Consider the following 27,508-nt stretch of genomic DNA (forward strand, 5'->3'; position numbering starts at 1 on the left):
ATCTCATATTAATCTGTTAGTCATCTGGAAAAAAATTGTTTAATTTTTCAGTGCTAATGATCAGAGTAATCAAATTGTATAGGATGGAAAAGACCTTTAAGATCATCCAGTCCAACCATTAACCCAGCACTGCCAAGCCCACCCTAAACCACGTACCAGGCTCTTCATCTACACGCTTTTATATCCCTCCAGGGATGGTGACTCAACCACTTCCTATGATTAGCCTTTGAAATTTTTACCCACTAACTTTAGGCTCTTTCATAAAGTTGCTGAGAAAAACACAACTAGAAAGGTACAAGGTTTGCTATGGAAACACAGTGATTTGTCATAAGCAAAATTTCTCTGACATCACAGAACTTCCATCAGAGATGACATGAGAAGATGCCAAACAATTTTTTTAGGAAGCAGCTTCCTCAAACAGTAGCAAATGAAAGAAATCATTCTAAAATAACAGCAGCTTTAAGTTTAGAGGTTGTTATACAAGTAAAACTGTAATGAGAAGGACATGTCTCCCAGTGATACCATGATACCATTCCTGGTCAACAGTGAGGCTGACATGACATTTATTAGGAGTGGATGACTGCTATTGCTATCTGTGCTACTGCTTTCTCCTAGAAATGAATTTGGGGTGGCAGCTGCATGTAGCAGTATCATTAAATTGTGCTTGTTTTGCAATCCTTTATAATGAAAAAAAAAAAAAAAAAGGTTATGTGCACTGGAGATCTAGGTAAAGCTAAGCAAAGCTGGAAGGAAGAAGACTTCAAAGAAAAGTGTCCCTGGGGCTAAGATTATTTAAAATCGCCAGATCTGGAACTTTAGTCTCTTTGTAGCTCAGATCCCTACCCATGGTCCTCATTAAGTACACAAGTTTTTCAACGCTGATTACAAAGAGCATGTAAGTAAGTAGGCAGAGTGAGATAACATGGCTAAGGACTGATGGACAGGGCCTTAATCTTCAACAAATACACCCAAGTTCTCTAATGTCCATAAAACACTACACTCCTCATTTCTGTGACTCTAAATGTAAGTCCAGAATAATTCTGCTGAAGTTTTAGATTTGGACAGGTTTAGAAAAAGATCAGAAACATCCTTAAATTTTTGTTTTGTTAAGGAAAAAAGCAAAAGTCAAACAGAGCCCAATTCATATTGACATTAGGAGCTGGCAGTCCAAAGGGCAGAATCAGCTCAGTGACTCCAGGGCATGCCAGTGCCACCTGATAGGGCTGATCAGGTCAGTCTGTGTCCAGTGAAACTGATTTTAACTACACAGAGAATGTTGGACTCATTTTAGTACCTGCTCCATGGAACCCTCCACAGAGGTACAGCTTCCCTTCCACACAGCCTGCGCTGGTAGAGTTTGTTCGTAGGGAGAGGAGGGGAGAAGGCATAGGGGGTCCATCCCTCCAAAAGTCTCCATCAGGGTTATAAATCTCCACTGCATCAAGACATTTCCGTGTCTGTCCTCTGTCATAACCAAGGCACCCAATTCCTCCTGCAAAAGATACATAGGTCACATGTAGCAGTCCCATGTTCTGCTGTAAAATACATTGCTGGCTGCATTTTCTGTTTACATCTTCTCATTTCCCTCTCTTTCCTCTTCACAGATTGAGGAGTTTGTGAGAACAGGAAGCAGAAGCTACAGCACGTTATCCACAGACACCAAAGCAAGATCCTTTCTGAACTTTCGTATCAAAGGAAGGACAAGCAGAATGTCTTCAAAACACAAAGGTATTTTGTTTTCTTCCCACATGTTAGAAATTGTCATAATTATTTGTTCTACTTGCTGCACAAATTGCAATGGATCAAAACCTATTTTTCAAATACCATTGTTGGATTCGACCCTCACACATTACCAACAATTATTTGCATTTGTTGGTTAGTTTTCTTCAATAAAAGAAAAATATTATACCTATCTCTTATGGCAAATTACACCTATTTCTTAAAGCAAATAAAATTCCAGTAACAAACCCATCCAACACACAGGAGAGCCAGCTGAGTTATTAGCAGCAAGCCCTGCTGTTGGGTGGTTAATTAGGGTGCTTGAAGTCAGTATGCAGGATTGAAACAGATCCCAGTTTCCTTCTGCTGGGACAGGCTGCAGATGTACCTGAGATCCCTGTGCACACTGGAAACACTGTGCTCTGATAGTACTTTGCAAACTCTGCCTTCACAAATCCCTTCCAGTGATCAAATCCACATTTTGAATTTACAGCCTTTGGTTCTTGGGAATAAATATGCTGACGTTCCCCCGTGCAGGTTTTCCATCTGTGCCAATGGACACAATACCCTGTAATGAGCACTGCTGACGTTCTTTTGTGCATGTGTGTGTTTGTGACTGCTTTTAAACACAAAATGGCTGCAGTAGGCAAGCCATTTCCACATGAAGGCTGGCTTTCCAGATACACATGTAGGGCTGCTCAATTGTGCAAATACAAAATGCATTGTAAGCATGTAATTATGCCCTGGCATATGCAAAGGGAAAGGACTGCGAGTGCAACCTGTGCTGGTTCAGCTGCTTTTAAAATATATTGTCCCTAGTGCTGTTAAGCTGTTCTGTCAGAGTAATGAGCCCCTAGTGCTACAAGTTTTACTTGTATGATTTTCCATCTACCTCTTAAAATGGACCATGTTATTTTTTAAATCTCTTGTACATTCTCCAAAGTTGTTTGGAAGAGGAAGCTCCCCATAAATGGGGACTGCAATGCTCCAAATTTGCTAGCACTGTGTTCCTGATTTGCATTTTAGAGTCAGGCAAAGATAAAATCAGTTAAACCTGCATCAGAGCAACAAAATTAGACTAAAATTCAGTGTCCATTATCATCAGCAGGAAATTTTCCTCTGGCTGAAATTATCAGTATTTTATTTCACTCAATATTTGAAATTGAAAACCTTCACCGAGTTTGGTTTTCATCTCCTTTTCCAGCACAGAGAACCATTACTTGCCTCAATACCCACCAGCAAGGTCCTTGCAGTCTGTACTAGATACCCCTTAGTGTGTGCTTACACAAGGCTGGCATCAAAACGTGTTCAGTATTAACACCCTCAATTAAAGCAGCATTTGCTCTGATGGGCTCCTCCTCTGAGGCTTGATTCACCTAAGAGAGCTGAGGTACAGATTAACTGTGGTCATGGGATTTTGCTAATCATTTCCTTGTCAAAAAGGGAAGCATCATCCTGCTGAGCCTTTCTCATGATGGAGTCTCACTGAGCTATTCCTTGGGGTATTTCAGAATGCAGGCATTTACTTACTGTATTGTTCTTTTCACCAGAAGCATTATCCTCTCCTGTGCAGGCTTTTCCAATACTCCTTAATGCCTCATTAAGGAGGTGACGCTCTTAGGACAGGACAGTATTCCCCATAATTTATCAAGAAAAATGTTAAGAGCTAATCAAATTTTTAAACTGATAAGGCTAATTAATTGATTGCTTATCTCACATGGTTTCTGATTGTACAGCTTCCATTGGCAGATTCATAGAATACAGCATGCACAGCAATTCACCACCAGTCCACAGACTGCAGTGTAGTGCAGAGAGACATTCTCAAGGCAGTTTTAACTGGGAACCTAGAATATTTAAACTCCCCACAGACAAAATTAACCCTTTCAAAATACATCTTTGTGGTGCCAAAGACAGATGGCTGTTGGTTGTCAAGCTAAATATTTTAAATTTAGCCCAGTTGTTACTTTACCCCGCTGAAGGATATGCACTCACCCAAAAGAAAAAAGTCTTCATGTGAAAAATGAGAGGTTCTTCTTCAATCAGAGGAATAAATGGTACCAGTTAGGGAATGCATGCAGCATGTCAGAAACCAATAACTCTGCTGATTGCCTTATTATTTCAAGCAGAGCGGGGGAGGTGAACAAAATGGCCCTGAAATTTTCTAGAAGCATAATAGTTGTTTATTTTTTTCTGTGGTTTTATTGTCATTTTCTAAACAGAGAAACTGTGGGACAAGGTAATGTCTGTTAATGAAGACATTCAGCTGCCAGTCCAGGGGTTCCACCACTAAATATATTTCCTGTATAGTTATTAGAAAAGTACTTTTCCAGGACCTATTGGTGCATCTTTTCAAAAATTTCAGAGCTACTACATGTTTTCAAGGATTTATGAAACCTTCACGAGGTGGTTTAAGCAACTTATATTTAACCTCTTTTAATCCCGTCTTTATCAGAGACAGTCCTGAAGGTTCAAAACATTTCCATTTTATTTAAAGCTTGCACAGCTATTTCAGCTAAATCCAATTTCACATTCAATTTGCAATAGCAAAACTAAGTTCTCAGCAAACAGAAAGGAAGAAGGAAAAATCAGAGGGGAGTAAAATTTAATTTTCAAGCTTGGAAGAAGAGCATTATGGAAAACAAGAAATCATGAACTTCAACCTCCTCTCTTAAAGCAATTTAACACTGAAAGGCTGCTAACAAAGGAACTGAGGATATCAGGCTCTCTTAGCACTGTTATTCTGTGTCCCCAGATGCAGTAGTTGAGAATTACTCCTGTGAGAAAGTCTATTTTTTCCTCTATAGAAATGGATGTCTCAGGACTCTTTCCAAGGAACTGAATACAAAAACCAACAATAAAAAAAGTCGCAAATTTAAAGAAACTCACATCTACAATCAGGTGGAGGAGTCTCACATTAACCAGGCTATTCATAATCTACAATGTATACACCATGCAAGATTTCAAACTGGCAGAAAAAGCTTCCTTGCTATGTCAGACAACTCTGGCCACTTTCTGCTCCATCACTCAATCCAGATCATCATCATCTTCTTTATTCATTTTTATGAAACCATCAGGAATGCAAGTGGAGACATAGGGAACTATAGTTAAGACTGTCTTTATCTCAAGTTCTCTGGGTAGAGCACCTTAAAAACTGAGCTAATGTTCTGCTCCTACAGGAGCCTCTACATAAAATGGGGGTGACATTTCAGGAGGAAAGGCAGGGTGCAGATGAGGCCATAGGGGTTCAGGTCATTTGAGGGACACTCCTGTGCCAAGTGATCCATCAGCAGGGCATGGTGTACTTGAGATTGTGCCTTAAACCACCCAAAACTATAGATGGGGTCAGTAAAACACACCTGGTCACAGCCTCCTGGCAGTCCCAGCAGGTGTGCCAAGGGCAGCAGTGTCCATTTCCATGTCCATGGTGTGGGGAGGGTCCTTTGTTAAGCCATACTCAGGAACAGAGCAGGTGAATTCAACCCCACCTGCTTCAGTCCTCTGCTTAAAGCTCAATTATGTGTCCTTCGTGCAGGGAAGATGGATCTCTCACTGGGAGTTTTAAACATTTCTATCATTATCACATTGATCATATGAGAAGATTGAATCTCAGAACTCAGACTTCCCACCCCTTAGAAAATACACCCTTTCAACACTTTAGGCTTTTTACACAATTGCACTTTTCCTAGGAGATATTTCAGATGCCACTGAAGGGCTAAAAAAAGCCAGTGAAGCCACCTTTGTGTTCCCCAACCCATTAATGCTTGAGAGTTTTCCATATCACACTTGGATTAGTCTGCAATTAAACATACTTTCAAGGGCATTCTATAAGCAGTGGTGCTAATGGACTTTAAATTTAACATGAAGCTCCCTTAGTAAAATAAATACATAAATAAAATGCTTGATCTTTATTAAGAAGTCAGGATAAAGAAGACAAGCCTTTGATGCAAGGAGGCAAGGCAGGGCAGGTGATGTGATTAGCACACCATCAGCATTTCAGTGAGGCACAGTTCTGTGCCATGCTCTACCCACACACTGCTGGTAGCTGGCTGAAGGCAAAGCACCCAGCTTGGACTGGGTTCAGCTTCCTCTCCCTTACCCCACACTCATTGGAGAAGGCCAAATGCAGTTTAGAGCCACATCAGCCTTAATTACAGCACAGCCTTCCAGCACTTGGGGGGGAAGGGCTATAAATGATGGTGAAGTGGTAAAGAGTCACTGTCAAAAATTAGTTCAGCAGGTGCAAAGGCAATAACTGCTTTAAATACCTCTGAATATTTCTATAGGAGTGAGCCTGACATGCAGTTGAGTTACAAGAAATAGGGAACATGCCAGCATGCACTGACTTCACCCACGTCACTGACACAAAGCAGGCACTGGCACAGAGGATTGTACTCCTAAGTCTCATCCACACCAAGCTCTTACGGAATTAAATTTGCCAGGCAGCCAAGCCCAACAGTGGCAATTTCTTTTCCTCCAGGAAAAGCACACAGACATAAGTCTAGACTGCTCATTGCATAGACAGGATGGTTGAACAAAACAGCACCCACAAGGTGGCTGGGGGTGCACACAGGACTGTGCCCCATTGAGACTACCAGAGTCACACCACATAACTTGGTTCCCCCACCGAGAGACACCTGAAATTAGACATGCACTGCTGTCTCTCAGACAGGGCGGTGTATCAGGGAGCAACAAGAGAGGAGCTGTTTCCAAAGGGAACTTCAGCCAGCTCACCATGAGGGCACAGCTGCACAGAACCAGAGCTGGGAGATTGCAGGAGGCCCTACCAGCAGTGTCAGGCAAAGGCACAGAAGGAATTTACCCCGTGTTTAACTGATGCTCCTGGACCTATGGGCAAAAGGGGTGGGTGGAGGTCCCAGGTGATGCTGCTCAGGATGATCAAGAGTTGTTAGTGCCCTCAGGGTACTGACAGTGTTATTCTTTATCCTGTAACTGAGTCCTCAGATCACAGTACCAAGCAACATGTGCTCTTAGTAGTGCCTCTTTGAATTTTTATCAAAGGAACCTGGGAAATGGTAAAAAAAAAAAGCAATTCCTCAACAAGCAAATGAAATCCAAGATTTGTCTACTGTAAAGTAATTCATTATTAAATTGATCTCTGGAATGCACAATGAATTTAATAGTGCTAATCTCTTATGGAACATTTCCCTTCATTACCAGCACTCAAGCTGAGTCTCAGTAGTTATATTTCTCATTCTCAGCTAAGCAGGGCTGCATGGCAGAGAAATGAGGGAGCCATAAAGCAGCGCTGGCAGGCACTTCCAAAGATGAAACCAAGAAGCACTGTCATCCTTTGCTAACCCAGAGCACAGCAGATGAGGTAATGCAGCTTGTAGAAGACACAAGGGCATAAGACTGATTAGAAGCAGGGCTGAAAAAACAGATTATCGTCTTCTTAATCGTGGTCAATCTTTCAGTTTTAGCTTCTTTTCTCATAAAATGCCTTTTCTGACTTCCTTTGAAAATCCTTAAGTGTGTAGAAAGCAGTTTCAATCTCATCTATCAGGCCAATTTATCTGCCTATTTTTGTTCTTTCCTGTACATGAACACTTTGGAGGCTGTTACACAGGTATAAAAGCTCAAAATCAGACCCATAAGCTGCTACTTGTCAGAAGTCCAAAGCATATTTATAAATAGACATGTTTATTTTAAAAGAAAGTGTTTTTTAAATGCACAGTTAATAGTCAAGCATGAAAGCTAAAATGTCTCCTTCCAGCTCCTCCTACACACACTTTCTTTTCCAGAGAGACCCCAAAGTACATATTCAAGTAAGTATTTTATGATCAAGACATTCAGTATTTAATTGAACCTCATTTAACTGTTTAAAACTTTTAAAAGATGCTTTCAGCAAGAACCCAGGGGGAAAAAGCCCAAGTTGTAAGAGGTAAGATGCCAGTCTGAGGAGGATAAACAAAAATTCTTTGGTTCCTAAATCTTCCCTGCTATGATTCCTCATCTAAGTCCTTCAATATATTATTATTCATAAAGCAGGAATTACACAGTATAAAAGCAACACATGGTTAATGCTGTCATAGTGATACAACTTTTTTTTTAACCAGTGACCTGTATTTCAGAGACACTAGTTCTACTGAGTGTGTTTTAACATAAGTAACAAATATGGCATTCAAATGAATTCATTTGGATAAATTTTCCTAATTTCTATGTTGGCCGTGATAAGTTTTCAGAGAAGTAGCTGCAAAGGATATTTTTTAAAGTGAGAGATTAAAATGCATGACCTTAAATAGAGCCCTCCCATCTGGTTTTCTTCCCAAAGTGTCTCAATTGCCTCTGTCATTAAGAGCACAATACTGCTCTTTCTTGGGCTTTCCAACAAATATAGTTATGTTCCTGGGAAAATATGGAGAGAAAGAGCTGAAACCAGTGAAAAGGGATTAATAGGAGAAAGAATTTTGAGCCTTAGGAAATGCTGTTCATTTACTTAGGAGGATTGTGTATGGTGTATAAATAGCATAAGATTCTCTAGGAACATTAAACAACAAACAGACAGTTATGTTGCAGGATTGCTGATTAAGACACACAGTACAGGTTCTTGAACAATGCTATTACTCAGACCAAAAACTCTGATCTACTTCTCATTTTCCTTCCATCAGCTTGACTCTAAAATAACTCCATTCAATTCATTAGGGTTTTACATGCTGGAGCTGGCAATTAGTCTGGGAAGGGTTTTTGGACAGTGACTACATACTCTGTGCTGTGCCAATAGGACTTTCCAGAAATTAACACTTCAAAGTCTAAGCATCAGATTCTGATCTGAGTGCGAATAAAATGATCTTAACACAACTGCCATCAGCAGACTACTTACTACAGATTTACACCTACATGGATGAGAACAAAAATTAGACTTGCTTATCAAAGAGTCTGCTACTTCACCTTACTCAAAGCTAGTATTCCATCAATTCTTTCTGCTTCATAGTTATGATAGAAATTGCATTTATACGTCACAGACATTAGAGAGGATCAACTTTCTCTGCAGTGATTTTTCATGAATGCTCTAGAGTCCCTCAATGTGCTGACACCTGTGTAAGGGATCCTGCTGGAAAAAGCTGGCAACCTCACTTCATTTAAGGACTTTGTTTTCAAGACTTGCTTGAAAGAAATCTTATCTCTCTGCATCACTATCTGCCCAGCTAGAACTACCTCTATTTCATGTTTTTATTCCTGGGAAGCAGGGTGTGGTCCTCCAGGCATACAGAAGATAACTTGCATTTACCTGTTTCCACCTTGCCTCCCCTTCCTTTCCTTCCTCTGCCTCCAGCAGCCCCCAGTGGATCTCCTTGGCTGGCAGCAGGATGCATGTGGAGATGATAGACCCCAAAAGGAGCAAGAATGGTAGGAGAAGTGGGGGATCTCTGTGGGAATCCAAGCAGTGCCATTCCATGCTTCTGAATGGCCCCTTCACAGAGCATCCCCTGACTGGGGCATCACAGGAGCCTGTCAGATGTCCAAGTTCTGTGCACACACACTTCACCATGAGAAACTCCCATTAGGATTAGGGACCAAATCAATAGCAGAGACAAAAGTCTCTCTCATTTATAGCACAAAAGCTTAGTCATTATGCCTGAGCTATCTCTGAGGCTACTACATGAGAACAATCTATGATCTGTCACAGCTGAGACAGCCACGACACACAGAGCATCACCACACAATTTCAGAAGGCTTGAAGCATTCCCCCATACACAGTAACACCTCACCTCAGCAGAAGGCTTCAGGCAGCTGCCCATGCAGAACAACAGCAGGGCACTCCAGAAGGCTGCAAGCATCTGCCCTTCCTATTCTTCAGCCCAGCCTTTTATCCCCTCATGTTCATGCCCTGCACTGTGTGCCCTCTGCTCCCTTTGGTGGTTGCTCAGAGCACCTGGGCACTCCATGGCTCATTGCTGTCAGTGCTGCTCACCTGCTTCTCACAGCTGTGCCCACTGGGGATGAGGCTGGGCCAGCCCCACTCCCAGTCACCACAGACTGTGCACCTACAACGATCCTCTTCAGAATGTGTCTTTTTGCACAAATCACCCTTGACAGCATCTTTCTAGACTCCCAGAGTGTCTGACACTCCTTATGAAGCTGGGTGATGTCCAAGGGATCCACAGCTTTGGGGAGCCTACAGTGGTTTTACTACCCTCATGACAGTTGCTATTCTTTGCTCAGTCACTGTCAACCTCTATTCTTTCCATTCCCATTCTCTCCTGAACATCATCTCCATGATCAAGTGCCGTATCAGCCAGGTTAGGAACACTTTCACTGCCTTGCTCTCAATGCCATGAACTGCCTGTTCCCCTAGCTGGAGTTATCATCACAATTGTGTCCAAAGGGGAACTGGATCCACCTCACAGCCCAGCAGCCTGAGAACTCACAGGGTAACATGAACCTGTCACCACAGATAAACCATGGAATGAAGTTTTTCTCTGTGAGGTTTAATTACGGTTGGCAAGTGTGAGTTTACAGCTGGAGGTGAGGCCGTGTGTGATGTCTGCAGAATAAGATGCCAGTATCATGTCTGTATCACTGTTTCCAGCCAGAGTTCATTTGGAGATTGCTTCATCACTTTGAGAGGTCTTGGGAAATGCTTTAATCTCGCCACAGAGTTTTCAGACTGTGATGACATTTAGCAACCACGTTGTCTTCTTAATTTTAACAGATAAATCTCCATTTCCACCCATACTCTTGCAGGTGTATTTAAGCCAGCATATTGAAAGGCAGAATTTGTTGACCAATCATTTTTGGCTTAGACTTGTCTTTCAATTAAAAAATTAGTTGTAATAATATTTGACTTCCCAAGAAAACAAGACTTATGCAATTATATGTGTGGTCTATATCTGCATTTACATTATTTTCTCTACCTTACATAGTTTTGTGCCTGTTGGCCAGTTTCAACTAAATTTTGCAGACTTATGGAAGTTAAAGTTCTTACAAGGTTTGTGAAAACTGGCATTGAGAAGGTTGTGAAAGCAGCCCAGACCTAGGTCAAAATGTCTTGTCTGCAACTGATAGTCCTGCTACCTGATGGTAACTGATCTGTGTCTGCACTTGCTGCAGTTACACCTTGAGTGGGCAGAGAGCATCAGAAGGGAGGCAGGCTCAGAAATGTAATGGTAAAAATAGCCCAGTCTTTCTCAAAAATCTGCTGCTTGGAGCAGCGTGTGAGTTTAGTTACCCTTGGTATAAACCACAAGCGAGTTTGTCCATTACAGTGAAATTACTCCAGATTTACACTGTTAAAACTGAGAACAAGCTCTGACTTTATAAATGTTTAGCTAGACTTAGTGGCAAGAGTGAAGGGTCCAATGCAGGAAACTGTTAACCTAAGCATTAAGTGCATTGGTTCCCAAGGAATAGGCTCAAATAAAGACTGCCATGGGAAGGTGTGTGAACCAGCAAAATGATGGAGACAGAGCAAAACCCTGTTACCACCCATGTATAGATCAGATTGTAGCAAAGGTTTTCTCTCCCACACACACACAATTATTGGTATAGGCCAGCAGGTAAGAAAGAATTCAAGCTAGTGTTCAGCTCCCTGAATACTGCAGCACTGGCTGCTACACCAAGGCTTTTTATTTTTTTAATTAGCAAAATGCTTTTGAAGGCCCATGAGACCATGAACTTTCTTCAATGCCATTTAAACAGGCATTTTTTGGATTTAAGGCTGTGTTTTGTGTTCAATCTGTACATTTCACTACTGTAATTGCTCACATAAGCTTCTTGCTTTGTGAGATTTTGAGGGAAGGTTTTGAGGTTTCCCCATTAGCCACTCCTTTTCCTTGTGCTGGTATCAGACTTGCTGGGAAGAAGACTGTCAATTTGTTTTATCACATGCATCCCAAGGCAGCTGCTTTTTTTTGCTCCCTGACTCCCTGTGTCATCACAGCCTTCGAGGTCTTGATCTTGGAGCGCTTCTTACTGAGACACATGAATGCTGCTGTTCTCTTCCCAGCTATTCCAGCTGCTTCTGCTGCCCCATTAGAGCATCAGTGTCAGTATAAATAATTATATGCATTTAACCTTTTACAGAGCATGAAGTCTCCGTTTTCAAAGCACCTTTGAACCTGGGCAGGCAACACTCTCATTATTTAACAGCACACTGACATTCTCTGTCGCTAACCTTTGACAATAATGACCCAACTTTCTGTTTGCAAAACTCACTTTTCCATAGGAGCTTCTTTCACCCTTCCTCCTGCTTGTGCCTATGGACCTCTCTCAAATCACTTAAGAGAAAGAAGTTTTTCTAAAAGAAGACAAATGCAGCATTAAAGCCACTTTCCTCTTCTGCTTCAAATACACCTTTCCTGCATACCTCCCTTTCTGTATTATGAGCCAGGACCAAACCGCTTTATCCCTGGTATGTAACAACCCAGACAAAGCCAGAACACCCTGATATAGCAGGTATATTAAGCTGATAAGACTGTATTTTTGTGTTCACTTTGATAAGCTTGTAAGTAGGAGTAGTTTGAAGCAGAAGGGATTGAAATGTCCTGAGGTGCTGATAGAATTGCTGCTTTCTTCATACCTAAAGCTGCCCATGAGACCACGGGAGCATGAAAGGGCATGAATCACTCACAGCCCACCTGTAGATTGACTGGATGAACTTTTTTCCCCGTTTTTCCAAGAACTTTACAGTCATATATCTATCTACAATAAGATTTTGGGGCAAAAGATTTTGGGGTAGGTAGGAGATTATTGAACTCATTTGCAAAACTTGTAAAGCTTTTAGTCAAAGTACTGTTTTGAAACCAAAAACCTCAAAGGATTCTTAGCAAAAACTGCTGAGAAATATTTAGATTTTAAAAAAAATCACTATGGTGAGGTAGGTGGAAGAGAAGTATTCACTGAGTTTTGTCAGGAGACACTCATGATGTTGGTTTTAGGAAATCAAAATTTTCTTTATCTTTATGCCTTTCCTTCATGATGTTACATATATTTTAGCATTTCATTGCTCACCTGTGAAATGGTGCTTCAAGGCTTCTCCACTCACCTTTTAAAATTCATTATTATTTATGCCACACACTGACACCCCAAAGAAAAATATCTGAAAAAGTGAAGTATTTTTGTTTCACAAATCCAAAACACTACACATTCACATAATTTAATCCACATAAATTACAGAAGGAAGAAATAATGTTGGGAACAAATAACTTCAGAAAAATACTCTCCATCTAGTACGAGGCACTTTGTCCTACAGTACGTAACAAAGGGTGAGATATTTCACTTCACAAAGGCAAATTGCTGGAAAGAAGAAAAAGTCATGGTGCTATCTGTTAAAAATCTGTTTCCTCTTACCCAAGACATAAATCTCCCCATTGACTACGGCTGTGCTGAAGCGGTACTTGGAGAACTTCATTGGAGCTCTTTCCACCCATTTGTCTTGGCCCGGGTCGTACCGAAACGTTCTGTTACTTAATCGATCCGGCTCCTCGTCAGGCAGATCCATCTGCATGAAATATGACAGCCATATAATAACACAACATTTGGAGCCCTCCACACATGCCTGCAGGCAATTATTCACAGCAGACAGCTCGGCAGATAAATAGCACAAACACATCAATTACAGCTGTGGGGGATTGTACTCCCCAGGGTTTACCAGCACCCATGGCTGGGAGTCTGCTCTAGAAGGCAAAGGAATAAGTGGGTATCTGTCCTGCAGCAATAGAGCCAAGGATTTGGGTCCTAAGAATACATTCAGGATTAGGGTTAGGGTAAAGGTTCCCAGCTCTGGAAGAACATACCCCCTTCCACAGGGTTGCTGTACAGTCCTAAGAGTAATGAGATAAAACCAGTCTGTATTTTTTTTTTCCTGACAAATGTTGAAATCTCTTTTTCCACTATTACTCAGACTGTACCATGAGTCTCAGTCAGGTACTTAGCTGGCCTTTCTCAGTCCTATATATGTGTGTGTGTATATATATATATATATATATATATATATAATTTATATTTATATTTATATATAATTTTATATTTGTATATCTTATCCTAATAAACATGTGCATATTTATTTAGTCAGCCTAACCACAGTAATGTTGTTGTTCAACAGCTGTAACTTCAATAGTTTTCATAAGCTCCTAACCCCCTCGCCATATCTTTGCTGCCATAACACTTTATACTCACTCCTACTCCTCTTGTTCTCTCTAATCTTCTCCCCCCTTCTCTGCCTGTCTTATACAATGCAGGGAATTCAGATGCTGTTTTCTGGGTATGACACCCTTGAATGTTAGCAGTGGGATGTGGAGGGAGGATTCTGAAATATTTTGGGATGAAAGTTTTCACATAGAGAGAGTGAGAAGGAGAGAAATACTTTGCTTACTTGTGATGGCGTTACATGTATCCTTGTTTTCTTGTTATTTTTCTTTCCCAAAAGACTTTCCAACACTAATGTCATGGACAAGATAGTAGGAGGCAAACTAGAGAGTAAATATAAAGCCCCTTGGTTATTTCCTGTAAGTGCCCGGGGCATGTTCTTTCTCTGTGATAAGTGTGAAACGCTAATTTATTCACTGAAAGAGGGGTATTTGAAAGCTGGGTATTTTCAGCACAGACTAAACATGTACTTAGGAGAAGACACCACTTGACATGCTGTAAATTCACATCCAACCTCATTTTTGGTAACGCTCTCCTTGGAGTGCACCCTGTTCTCTCTGTGTACAGAAAACATAACTTCCAGCAGCCCTTCTCTGTGTCTCGGGGCTCTGAAATCTTCCTGTCAGCCTCACCAAACACTTTCTTCTCTTTAAACAGCCCCCAGTTAGCAGGGCTGGAGTCACTTTTGGGTTTAACTGCGCGGGCATCAGTGGTCAGACCAATGCTGAGCAGAGCAGCACTGCTATGAGCGAGTCCTTGCCCTCCTAAGCTGTTATTTTATGCCCTGGCTTGACTTGTCTTGTCTTATTTCAATTACAAAGCCTGAGTGGGAAGGGTATTTTTCTCTGTCCGGTAATGGACACGTGCATTTAGGGCAGTCTGTCAATGCTGTTGTTAGTGTTTGTTCAGGATTGACAGAACATTCAGTGCTGCTCCAGCACAGGGACAGCCCCTGGCTTGGCCAGCTCATTGGCTTTCCCAGTGCAGCTGTGGTAACCCCACACATGCAATCACTGCATCTGACAGGGGGAAGATGGATGGTACCAGAAGAATTCAGCATTCTGTAGTGCTGGTCTTAAAGCACTTTTTTGAGTACTTTAGCCAATTTATTCTGGTCTGTGCAGGTACACCATAATCTTACAAAGCTGTGAGATTTGATCAACTGCTGTTAATCTGCTCATCTCAAACCTATTTCTATATAAACTCAGACACCCATGCATTGTTACTGATAGTACTGGTAGGCAGGTATCCACTTTAGGTGGGTTTAAAAAATTATTCTTGGCTCAATATTCCTGACTTGTGCTTCTAAGTCACTTTTCCCTCTCACAATCTGTTCTGGAAAAAAGCTTCACAAAGCTGGTTGCCTGACTTCAACATCTATCTTTGTTATATGACATATCTTTCAGTTCAAGTTTTTTTTACAGACAGATTGTTTCTACATGAAGTGTCTTTACATATGAGATACCCTTGCACAGTTGTTTCTGTATCAGAAATACTCTCTGATCTTTCTGTTGTCTTCTTGCGGACACTCGGACTCAAAATATTAAAAGAGGTGGAAGTCTTGTTAGCTGACTGCATCTCACTTTTAAATACTTTAAACAGTGATTTATTTCAAGAGGACAGAAACCACTGAGTTGTGATGACAGTCTGAGCATATTGCAATGAGGATTACAGATGCTCCTCTTCATTGTCAAGTGAATGTGGAGTTTTTTCCTGAGCACTCAATTTTGAAATTCACCAAACAATAAATGAAAATGGGCTAGACTCTGAAAAAAAGATATTTTGCACTGGGAGTAACTGGAGAGAGTGAGCAGTGTCCTTGACATCCATCTTCCTTGTAGTATAGCTCTGTATAATCCCTGTACTACTGAACATGTATCCGTGGCCCTGCTGAAAATCCCTGTAAAAACTTTACATGGCCAAGCAATGCAACAGAAATAAATAAATGGATTTGCTAAAGGACTTTGTTTCCCAGAGAATGCTCTGACTTTTCATTTAAAAGGTAATGTAATGAAAATGAAATAAATTAACTCTAGTTAACCAAGAAAGCTTCCTGAGGAATCAAGGTGAACTTTAAATGTCATTTATAAATCTGTCCCTGAAGTGTACCTGTGTACATGCTTTTTGAAGACAGGGCACAGTTAAGGGTCCCTGTATGATTAAATGCCATTATTTATTATATCTAGAAAAATTAAGAGGATGGTAAATAAGGAATATAAGGATGGAACCTATAATGACAAAGGAGATGTATTTTAAACTCTAGCCCACTTTCCACATCTCTGTGAATAAAAACTGCCCTTCCTGAAGTTGGTATTTACATTGAGGATGGCATAGATGGATATTATTCTTCTTCACCCTGTTTGGTTTTCCTACAGAATATGTTTAATCAGAGGAATGTGAGCAACTTATTCTTCTGTTATCACTGATGAATTTTCCCATGAAAAGAAGCACTGTAAAATTACACAACAGTACTTGTTAGTGCACAAAGCAAACAAAGTAAATGGGCACAATTCTCAACCTGTGGTGTCCATCCACCCAGCACGTACAGCTTGTCCTTCACTGTCACCACCACGTGGCAGGCCAGTGGTACTGGCAGAGGTGCCGTGCTTCTCCAGGTGCCTTGCTCCATGGAATACTTCTCCACACAGTTTGTGACCAGGTACTGATTTTTCTCTTTCATTTGCCCTCCTATTACATAGAGGTCGTTGTGGGCAGTGCCCAGTGCGTAGAGCTCACGGAGCTGAGTGGTGCACAGACTGTGCCAAAAGTGGTTTCCTCGCGGGTGGTATCTGTAGGAAAACCCACAGCTGTAAATGCCCTGGTTCAGCCAGGTCCCATCAGCCTGTTTGGAAATGTTACCCCCTTTAATTGTCAGTGTTTATTCAGTACAATGACAAGAGGAGCTCTCTCCTTCACAGAGAAATCATAAAATCGAGCCCAATGTTCAAGATCAAGCATTTTTAGTATGAGAAATCCAGTGTCCTTTCAAAGATATTTTACCCTAATTAAGGTAAGAAGTCACTTATTTCTGCATGTGCTGCTCAATCACAATTTCTGCTGAAATTAGTGGGAGCAGTGAGAACTCAACATTGCTGAAAAGAAAGCCACTTCACCTGCCTCACTATGAATTTATTTCCTCAAATGTAGGCATTTGCATTTGAAAATGCTGTCACCATTTAAAAATTTGATCTTTAATCCAGGAAATGTCTGGTTTTCTTTAAAATGTGTGCATCTGAAAAGGATATGAGTAAAAACAGAATGAGGTTTTTGAGCTATCTATCATTACATTTAATCTATGAAGCACTATCCTCAACATCAACGAAGCATGTTTTCTCTGTGTTACTGGGCTCATTGGACCATCACTTGGCTCACTTGCCCCTGCTAATGACCTAGAAAAGAAGTATCCAAGGAAAATACTGAGATTAGGGTAAAGAGAATATAAAACCTACATGCATTGGTCTAATTGAGCTCATTTACTCAGAGATACCACAAGAGTAACTCCTCATTCTTTCAGAAGAATTTGGTTGTATGTATATAACTCAGAGCTGTGAAAATAAGTTGTGACAAATTGATCAAAGTAGCCAAAATCTGTAAGAAAAAAAAAATCAAGTAAAAAACACTTTGTGTAATGGTCTCTTTTTCTTTTTTGTCCCCAGGAACATTATTTAGATTTAAATTTTTTATAATAATTAAGGGATTTCTGACAGAGGGTACACACCTATAAATTTCAATGTTCCTGGTCCTTTGTCTAGACATTTTGACGGCACTTGCCTCGCCTGCCACAATGATATCATTTTTCTCAGTGACAACACCAGTGCAAACACATCCCAAGCCCTCTCCATACTTCGGGGAGGAAATGAAGTACGTTTTTCGTGTTGCAGGAGCGTAACAAAAGCTGGCATCTGCATAACTGCCATGCCTGGACCTGATGCCGAGGGAGTTGTTGCCGATGCAGAGCAGGAGATCCGTAGTCTCCATGCCGTATCGCAGGCTGAGAGAAGGGTGGCTGGACAGTTGGATGGTTTTCAGTGCTTCCTCAAACATATCGTTGCATTCTGAATTGCACAGAATAATTGTGTTCCTTTTTCGGGCTTCCACAAGAAAAGAGGGGCTGACAAGCACCAGTCTCACTTGCTTGAGGAGCTCAACAAGGTGTTCTGAACGTGACTGTCTGCTGTGCTTGACCCATCTAATGACGAGGTCCAGAATGCTCTCCTCCCTGGAAATATTCAGATCATCTGATTTGATGAGAGTCAGCAGCTGCTGGAACTCAATCTCTAGTATTTCTTCCTGCAAGCTCACCTCAGCAAAATGCTGATACATGTATTTCCTCGCTTGGTCGCATAAATCTTCTGCCCCAATGTGGTTTGCAAAGTAATAGATGCCCACACAGTTGGAAGCATCCATATGGTCCATCATGTACTTCTGACACATATTGCAAACCTCTTCCATCTGCATGAAGAAGGCAGCGAGGGCGACAGTCTGCACGTTGTGGCTGCTGAGGCGCAGCTCGGCGCTGTACATGTAGTGCAGGATCACGGACACGCTCTCGGCAGAGATGTCGTGCAGCACCACCTCCCTCTGCGTGCACTCTGCCAGGCCACACGTGAACATGGCTCTGAAATAGGCACTGAAGGCAGCCAGCACCACCTTATGGCAGGGGAATTTCTCACCTTCTGCAACCAGCACCACATCGATTATCTGTGTGCATTCCTTCATCCTCTTTACTTGCTCCAATAAAGTCAAGCTGTGGCGCTGCTTTCTCTTCTCCTCAGCCTTGCGGTCCATGGTTGATCTCCAGACTTCCTCTCTTTAAATATCCTCAGAACTAAAGGTCTTCATTGGGAATGTTTCTAGAGATAGAAGCATGATATTGTCCAATAAGAACAAACTATTGGGCAAGTGAATATTGCTGTAATTACCTACAGTTAATAATCTGTATGGTGTGATATGAATCAGTAAGGTATAAAAATGGTGCAAAATTATGGTGAGGTCTCAGGTTCAAGGCCTCCAAGACAAAATATAAGAAAAATCAACACTTCAAATGACCTTCAGTATTCAATACCTACCCCCAAATTCTGTGATTATTTAAAGACTATTACAGACTTCCGTCAAAACAGCCTGCCTTTTTCAGCTGCCTTCTCCCTCTTTTCCCTGATCCTGATACAGAGCCTATAAAAATTGAGTTGAGAGAGTCAACGTAGTGTTGTGGGTAGAGGCAGCTTTTACCCCCAAAGACTGTTAGTGAAGTGGCAGGAAGCAACTTGGTCCAGCTGGCCAGATTCTTTTCTCTCCCACACCAAAGCATAGGTCACTGGTTTCTACAAAGTAGCTACCAGTTTCCTTTGGAGTAAATAAAGTAAATAGAGTAAATAAATTCAGTAAATAGAGGCCAGGCTTCAAGCTGTCCTCCTTCTTCTCAGCAGGATGTTTATGTGCTGCAGAGTCACAGTTTTGGTTCCACTCACTGTAAGCTCAAGGGGCATTTTGTAATTATTTACATGCTCCCTCCAGTTTTATTTACGGGGGGGGGTGGGGGGGGGAAGATAAATTTGTGGTCTCATTTCTGTTTGGTTTTTGGTGGGTTTTTTTTGTTTGTTTGTTTTTGTTGTTGGGTTTTTTTTTTGGTTTTGGTTTTTTTTTTTTTTTTTGAAAGCAGATCCTTTAATGAATCTCTTTCTGCAGAATGTGAGGTATAGGTGTAGAATTTCAGTGGGAGAATGACATTTACCATCACTTGAGGGATACCAGTCCTTATCACAGTTTTTGGCTGTAATATGGTAATGAGACAGTTCTGTTTTAGAAATGCATGAAGGACTCATGTCATGAGTCACCAGTACACGAACAAGTCCTAAAGCTGTGGTATAACCATGTTTGAAACACACTGTAAACATGCTACAAAGTGCTTAATGAGACTGTTGAAATTAATAACATTACTCAGCAGCTTAAATACTTGCAGGATCAAGCACTTGTATCACAGATTGAATTGGTTTTCTCAAATCCTGGCAGCACAAAGAGAATTCTTCATTTCATTAAAGAAACATGCATTAACATACAAAAATGAGTATATTAAATTCCTTGAAATTCCTCTAAAGGTATTTTTACAAAGAATCCAGATTTTTCTGCAGATTTTAGGTAGATAGATCTTTAAAAATATTACAGTTATTTCCCAGGTGAAAAGGAAATCTACAGCTATATCACCAAACTCAAACCTACTCTTTTAGCTGTTGAGTTGTTTTTGGAACTAGTCCTCATTCTACAGTTAGGTAGATTCCTCACTTTGAGTGCTAATTTAAAAGCCAAGCATGCCTGAAGATTGGCATTTCCTTGATTTGATTGAGTCTTTCCATATTCCAAATATGGAACCAGAAGCAACAAATGTAAGAAATGAAACTGGGTTATTACTAGATTTTAAAAATGAATTTGGAAGACTAAACATTAACATCTGGATGTGGGCCAGTCTCTGAGCTCTTCTTATGATACCTCTAAAATCAATCAAAACAGCAAGTTTAGTACAAAAAAGACAGAGATGGTATTTCAAAATCTAGATTTTTTTTTCTCTGTCTCCTTTGAAATGAAATACTGCATTTGAGGAAAACATGGGTCTTAATCCTGTATCGACTACCTCTGGAGCAGTCTTTACAGTCAGTAGAAGCCTTTCACGAGATAGAAAATGTTCTCTTTTTTTTTTATCCTACATGATAATTAGACAGTTTATTGTTTCCCCCTTGTGCTATTTAATAATTTTGTAATATTTTATCTTCACTGCATTTTAATAAAGGAACCTCCCTATATCTCAGACACTGTGCTTACCATCTCAAAGACCATAAGCACAGGCATCCTAAAGAAGATGTAGTGTCCTGAACCAGGTTGTTCATCTCCAGCTCTATGAAAGTGTTAGTAAGCACCAACAAGCCCCAATCCTGTTTCACAATCTGACTAATCATGACTTTTCCTCCAAAATGATCAACTTCTCTCCTTTCTCTTTTAAGATGTCAAAACTTCATGCATCCCCCAGCTTTTCCATAATGATCAAAATGTGTATTTTTAATGCAAAGAACAAGTGAGATAATTAATCACCGTCATTTCCCCCAGACTTTTGTACAGATCAGGAAGAAGCTGTCTGTAGAACTGAGTTATGATTTCATTTCCTTTGCTGGTCACCTTTAAGTTTTCTTTCACTGTTAATTTAGCTTTCTTAAGAGCAACACTTCATCAGTGTTCATTAGATTTGTGAATTTTAAAGTGCTCATACCAGCGATCAGCACATCTGGCACAACACTCTGGCAGCCATCCCCTCTACTCTTTGATAAGTGAGGCCTCAGCAACAGCAATGTTGAGGAAAAACATAGCTCATGCCATTAATGTGCTACTTGAGGTATTAATAATCTGATGGGCAAGTCCCACAGCCACTGCCCAGGCAATGAAGGGCAGTGCCCATCTGCACCCTGGGCAGGTGGTCTCCTCTGCCACCCCAAAGCTGCTGGGTCTGCTCTGGATGCCCTGCCCAGGAGCAGCAGCAGAACTGCCCACAGCCCGGGAGCAGGAGATGGGCCAGGCCCCTTCTCCTGGACCTGCTCCATGCCCACCATCACCTCATCCTGTGCAAAGTCTGCACCTTCCAGGAGGATCACTGCAACCCTCCAACCTGTCTTCACCCACCTCACATGGCTCTGCAGAGCAACGCTGCATCCCCAGGCAGAGCTGTAGGAAGAGTGTGGATACCTCACTCTTGCCAGGAGACAATATTCGCTTTTCCTTGTCAGAACACACCTTCTTTATCTCTGTGCTTTGTCAGCATTGCCAGTTCCTGACTGAACTGTACTCAACAAAATTGTGCTGTTGACTTGCATGTGAGTCTACTTTCTCCATTCTACAGCTGAAGAAACTGAAGCTAAAAGGTTAAAAAGAAAACAGGATTAAAACCCAGGGGTGAAATCCTTTCATTAACTTCAGAAATTCATCCCTGTGCTTTAGGTGCAAACTTGTCACTTCCCTCCTAGCTTTTAGCAGTGTTTAGGTGAGGTCATTGGAAGGATATTAATATTCTCCTTTATATCACTGGAAAGACTATTAAAGGGTAATAATGAAACAGTGCTGCTTTGATTTCCCCCTGGGTTACAGAGGGAAAAAGATGGTACATTGATAGTAAAAGAGAGGATAAGTGTGATGCAAATATAATTTGCAGTGAGACACTGCTCTGAGATTTTGTCAGAGGCTGAGTTGTCACTATAAAACTTCCAGTGCAAGGTTCAAATCCTTTATAATGTCACCAGGAGCTGAAATCAGAGTTAATGCCTCACTCAGAATTTTGGGATACTTTTTTCTTTTACTGTGAAAAATGGATTCAGGTGCAAACCTCCATTGGATGCGACTTTATTTGAGAGCTGGGCTATTAATTTTTCTCTGGTTCTCTCTGCTACTTTAATTTTTATATCAACCATTTTAGTTAGGCTAATTTTACCTTTTCTTTTTTTTCCTTTGTGCCATGAACCTACAAAGAGCCACACATAATGGTATGCAGGAGCTCCTGCATACACTTTGTGAGGCAGTAGCATGCTGCATGAGCAGTTTAAAACATAAATAAGCACACTGCTGTGAGCTCAGCTCTCCAGCTTTTATGAGAATATCAAACTATAAATAAATGCTGTCCTCAATTCTCAGTTACACTGCAGGCTCTTTGAACTGCCCCAGTGCAAAGGGACTGTAAACCAGATGGAAGTAGCTCATCAGGAATTTCTCCCAACCTCTGGGGGGAAAAAGAAAGCTACCCTCTAATAAGAGACATTATTTTGTCTGTATTTTTTGTCTGGGACATAGATTTTTTTTGTCTTTTCCCAAGGAATCTCCTGTTTCCGTGTCATGGTGGGAGGGTGGGAGCCGCAGGACCTGGCCCAGCAGAGGTCACAGCACCCAGCGTGGGGGGCACCTCCTGCATCCTCCTCTTCCCCCTCTGCTTTTTTTTTTCTTTTTCTTTGCCTTAATGAGGCTGCCCTGCCTTCAGCCGGCCTCCCTTCAGGTGCTGAAAGGATCAGAGTTCAATCACATCAAAGAACCAGTGCCTCTGCCCATGAATTATTTGTGCTTCCTTTGTTATCAGTAAGCTGAGAAGCAAATCTGTTAATTGTATGCATTATGACATTTGGCTGACAGCCACAGTGAGGCAGAAATCAGCACCCAGATGATAATAATGTTATAATCTCAGAGTTCAATTATGAAGGCTGTGCTGGCATTTAAAATCAAGATTTTAACCGTGCAGAAGATCCCACAGTGCTCAAAAAGGGCAAATAATAATGCTAATCTTGATACAAGGAACAAGTATAATAAGATATATAAAGAAACCTTCCAATGAATTATAGATATTCCTATATCTGTAGGATAATAGGAATTATTCTCTTAATTCAGACACCTGGAAAGATGCCAGAAGAAATTGTTATGTGATTGAATTATAAGGATTTAGAGGGTAGCAAGGTGATAAAAGCAGTTATGACACCTATTTATCAAGAACAAATTCTGTCAATCCAATCTATTTTTCTTCATTTTTTTCAGGGATAATAGGGGATAAATTAGATACTTTGTCTTAAGACTATGATATGGTCATATGTGACAAATTGTGATGAAATCCACAGACTAAATCAACATCAGTTAGATGTCCAGCTGGTTGAAAAAGCCAATTCAAATGATAGTTATTGGTGGTAAGACTGGGAAGCATCTCTAGTCTGTGGCTGGAGCTCTGTGCTGAAAAGGTCACTCACAGTTTCAGGGAATACTTACTTTCTTGCTTTGACTCAGATATGATTTCTTGAATTAATTTAATCCATTCTGTCCAGATAAAATATACAGACTTGTGGCAGAACATTAAGAATCTCCAATTAGATTTGGACAACAACCAATTCTTTTAGGAAATTTATGTTCATATAAGCATACAGGTAAGTGTCACTAAAAGATGGTTCTCTGTAACAATTATACATTTAGTGCATGGATGTGTTTCAAGTATCACTGTAGCTACCAGCAGCCAGGGTACCTTTCTGGAAGTTTTCCATATTCAATCAGTTGCCAGTTACTTAGAGAATTAGGATTTGCAGGCTTTCAAAGGCATCTAATTACGTTAAAAGCCCAGCTCCTGCTTCAGCTTACTGTGAAGTGTAGGAACTGAAGTGTCTGCATCACTTTTAAAGGTGAAACTTCAGCCTCAAATAGCTTAGGGAATTCTAAAAGATTTGCCAGATGATGGGATCACCTTCTATTAAAGTCATTGAAAGAACCCTCCTTGCTCAGCCCTCTTGTTCTCTCAGGATCAGCCCTGTAGTAGTGGGGAACGAAGCAACATGGACCCCCTTATGCATCCGAAGGAGATTGCTTTATTGTAAAAATCGGCCCCTTTTTATACCTTTAATTTTGACCTGACATAACTGAAACCAAACCAACACCTAACAGAACTGAACAGAAAGAAGGCGCCCATTGGCTGGCTCAGCAGCAGTGCTGCTGTCCAAGCGTCCTACCATCCAATCAGCTTCCTGCTCATACATGGTCTGCACATTCCTTCAGCCAATCAGCTTCACACTCATACACCGTCTGCACGTCCTTCAGCCAATCAGCTTCCTGCTCATACACTGTCCGCACATCCTTCAGCCAATCAGCTTCCTGCTCATACACCATCTGGGCATCCTTTAGCCAATCAGCTCCACGCTCATACACCGTCTGGGCATCCTTCAGCCAATCAGCTTTCTGCTCATGCACCGTCCGCGCGCCCTTCAGCCAATCAGCTTTCTGCTCATGCACCGTCCGCGCGCCCTTCAGCCAATCACAGCCTCCCTTCCAACAGTCACTCGCTGGCTCTCGCTCCTCCATGGGCTCCAGCCCTGGTCTGCGGCTGTGCCGTGCCCATGGGGCCTTCCGGTGAGCGTGGGCCCTGCAGCTCTAACGGCTCTACCCCATGGTGCACAGCCCCACCGCAGGCACGGTCCAGTCATCGCAACTGGTTTACTCCTGGCAGGGAAGGAGGAGTTCTGAGGTTTTGAAACTACTAGCACTACAAATCAAATGACGTCATTGGCCCACATGGGATAAAGTCTAACAGTCCTTCTGACAGAGACTTGAACCATTTTTCTCCCTCCATCCCTGCGGCACCTTGTTTCTGTTACTGAGGAGCCTGGCTCAGGGCGCTCGGAGCTCTCACTGGATGCGAGCACAGGCCGGTTCTTGCCGGGATGTGCTGCCAGGCAGGCTGTGGGAGCTTTCTCAGCTTGTCACAGTCTGCAAGTAGTGCAGAAGGAGGCTCTCGGTGCCGGGACACAGGCTGCTGACCTGCGAGCTGCTTCTGTAGACTCAGGCAGCGGCACTGCTGTGTTCCCCTGTGCGCATCCTTGCATCCCTGCTGCTCCGAGGATCCCACTCCAGCACAGCCTGCAGTCATCTCCACTCAGACTGCAACTCACAGCCTGGCCTTTCTGCAGAAGCTTCATTTTCCTTCTCATTGCATTGCTCTTAATTTAAAATAAAAATAAGATGGAACTCAACAAGGTTCTCTGAACTAGGAGAAAACTGGGTACCTACCAGAGAGATTTTTTTAAGCAGTCTGCAAAGCTTAAAAAACTGTGTTTGGGAGCATGATTGACCATTGGAGACCTGAAGATGCTTTGATCAGTTTTCAAAGCCGTTGGGTAGTTTATGATTCTGGGAAGATTTGACAGTTCAAGCTCTGTGTACTGCCAACTCAGAGGCCTAGATGTGGGATCGGGTTAATATTGATCCTATCTCAGCAAATACCAGGCATATTTTTTTTTCTTTAAACTGCTACAGATTCATGAAAAAAATCAAAGCTGCTGGAAATGAAAGACCCTATGGACCATCTTCTCGAATGTGCCTTCACCTGACTTAATCTGGTTCAAAGCTCAGTGAAGACAGTGAAAAGAATCCCACAATTTAAGTAGAAAATTGATGTGGCTCTGTTAACAAACAAATGCCTATGGACAAACCCCAGTCTGAGTCAATGATGTGCATTAATTGTATGAGAAGAATAAAACCTAAAGATATACATACCAAGCCCATTTCTTTTACAGTTCACATATGCAGATCATTTTTCTTGCATATAAAAACTATCTGAAATGGCAAAGTGCTCATTCAGAGAAGGAGGATGCACAAGTTTTTTACAATGACAGATGCCAGCAGAAGGAAAATGTATTTCTAAAATGCATTTCAGTAGCTCTTTAGGCAGCCTGACAAGGGCCTTAGGAGTTTCTCTTTTTGCATTTCTCTAAATATACTGGCTAGTATAGGAAAGGCACACTTTCCAGAACAGTTATATCATGTCATATAAACAGTACTGCCTCACAATTAAAAGAAACATAATTTAATAACTGTGCAAACTAGGCCCTCTTTGCATTTTTACAAAAGATTTTGAACTCTGCTAATATTTACATAACTCTGGAGCATGCACCCCTCTGGTGAGCAAATGCTGGTATGTAAAAACTTTATTAATCTGTCATTCAGCAGTGAGATTGTAATAAGGTGCAAATTGTAAAGCCTTATAACTCGATGTCAGGATTCCATTAGTTACTGTTTGAATCCAAAATAACCACTGAATTTCTCCAGTTCCAATTTCAATCACTACCAAGCAAATACGTGGGTATATACATATTCACAGAAGGGAAAATTTGGAGCAACCCATGGCAGCAACACACCACTGCCTCCAAAATGGCCCCTTCACTGACACACGCATTCAATATCTCCTAAATCTGCAATCCCCACTGAACCTTCATATTGAAAATGTTCATCCCTTTGGCAGCGATCAGTCCCAGGCACATACAGATACCCTGATGGAAGAGGCAAGAGTTTCTCTGAGCTTCCTATCTGGAAGCAAGTCCAGATGTTTGCAGGTTTGTGGAGTATTCAAATCTCCCCACCGTGCACAGACATCAGGCACTGAAATTCCTGCATCCACTGGCTGATCCTGTTTCCACACTGCTGACAAACTCCATATAGCTGCAAACAGACCCCAAGTTTGATGCCGATCGATGGTTCCTGTCCTAATTTTGTAATGAATCTCTTACAAGTCCTTTATGAACTAGACAGCAGGCACTGTAAGGAACTGAGAGGGCTCAGTTTTGGCAGCAGCAGTGGGTCCTACAGCCTCCTCCCCCTGTTGCTGCCTTGCAGCTGGCCCCGTGTTTATGCTCCTCTGTAGTACCTTTAAGGATTCCCCAAGACAAACATCCAGGTGTCCCTGCCTGCAAGTTTCCCATGCACCCAGCAACCCAAAGCAAGCTTCCACATTGCCCATCTGTCCCAACACCAAACACCCTTCCCTTTCCTGTTCCACGTGGGGGTGGGATTTAAAAGTACCTTTTCGACGCTGGGAGCAGCAAGGGCCTCTGAGAGTGCATGGGAGAGGGAAGCAGAGCTCTCACCCAGCACACAGAGCTCCTGGTAACAGTGAGGTGCCAGGGCTATAAATAGCCCTGCGCTGGGCTCCTGGCCGGGATGAGGAGCTGCTCCAATGTCAGGCACAGGGGCACATTAGGACGCAGCCGACAGGCACCGGTGCTGTTCTCCTCACCCCTGTCCATGTGCTGCCTGCCAGGCACTGTGCTAGGGAGCATCAGACTCTTCCTTGGGGTGGTGCAGCTGCAGTTGCTGTTGGTGACCACTTCAGGAATTTTGTCCCCCACAGACCTTGCAC

The 27,508-nt window shown here is 41.8% G+C and overlaps 2 protein-coding genes across 4 annotated transcripts in view; one reads left to right on the forward strand and one right to left on the reverse strand.

Moving 5' to 3' along the window:
• The window catches only part of KBTBD12 (kelch repeat and BTB domain containing 12), a 34,195-nt gene extending 11,981 nt beyond the window's left edge, over positions 1 to 22,214 (reverse strand). Inside the window, exons 1-5 of one of the 2 annotated variants that reach the window (XM_068201940.1) lie at positions 21,601 to 22,214; positions 17,546 to 18,680; positions 16,346 to 16,616; positions 13,030 to 13,180; positions 1,295 to 1,492 (exon numbers count right to left, since the gene is read on the reverse strand). In XM_068201940.1, coding sequence (XP_068058041.1) covers positions 1,295 to 1,492; positions 13,030 to 13,180; positions 16,346 to 16,616; positions 17,546 to 18,615 — 1,690 coding nt within the window. In that variant the 5' untranslated portion in view covers positions 18,616 to 18,680; positions 21,601 to 22,214. Of the gene's footprint in view, positions 1 to 1,294; positions 1,493 to 13,029; positions 13,181 to 16,345; positions 16,617 to 17,545; positions 19,311 to 21,600 lie in introns of those variants that run through there. The other variant, XM_068201939.1, reaches the window with a different exon arrangement.
• The window catches only part of MGLL (monoglyceride lipase), a 102,887-nt gene continuing 77,004 nt past the window's right edge, over positions 1,626 to 27,508 (forward strand). Inside the window, exon 1 of one of the 2 annotated variants that reach the window (XM_068201943.1) lies at positions 1,626 to 1,728. In XM_068201943.1, the coding sequence (XP_068058044.1) occupies positions 1,710 to 1,728 (19 nt within the window). In that variant the 5' untranslated portion in view covers positions 1,626 to 1,709. Of the gene's footprint in view, positions 1,729 to 24,700; positions 24,727 to 27,508 lie in introns of those variants that run through there. The other variant, XM_068201944.1, reaches the window with a different exon arrangement.

Source organism: Anomalospiza imberbis, chromosome 11, assembly GCF_031753505.1.
Source record: "Anomalospiza imberbis isolate Cuckoo-Finch-1a 21T00152 chromosome 11, ASM3175350v1, whole genome shotgun sequence".
Taxonomy (NCBI): domain Eukaryota; kingdom Metazoa; phylum Chordata; class Aves; order Passeriformes; family Viduidae; genus Anomalospiza; species Anomalospiza imberbis.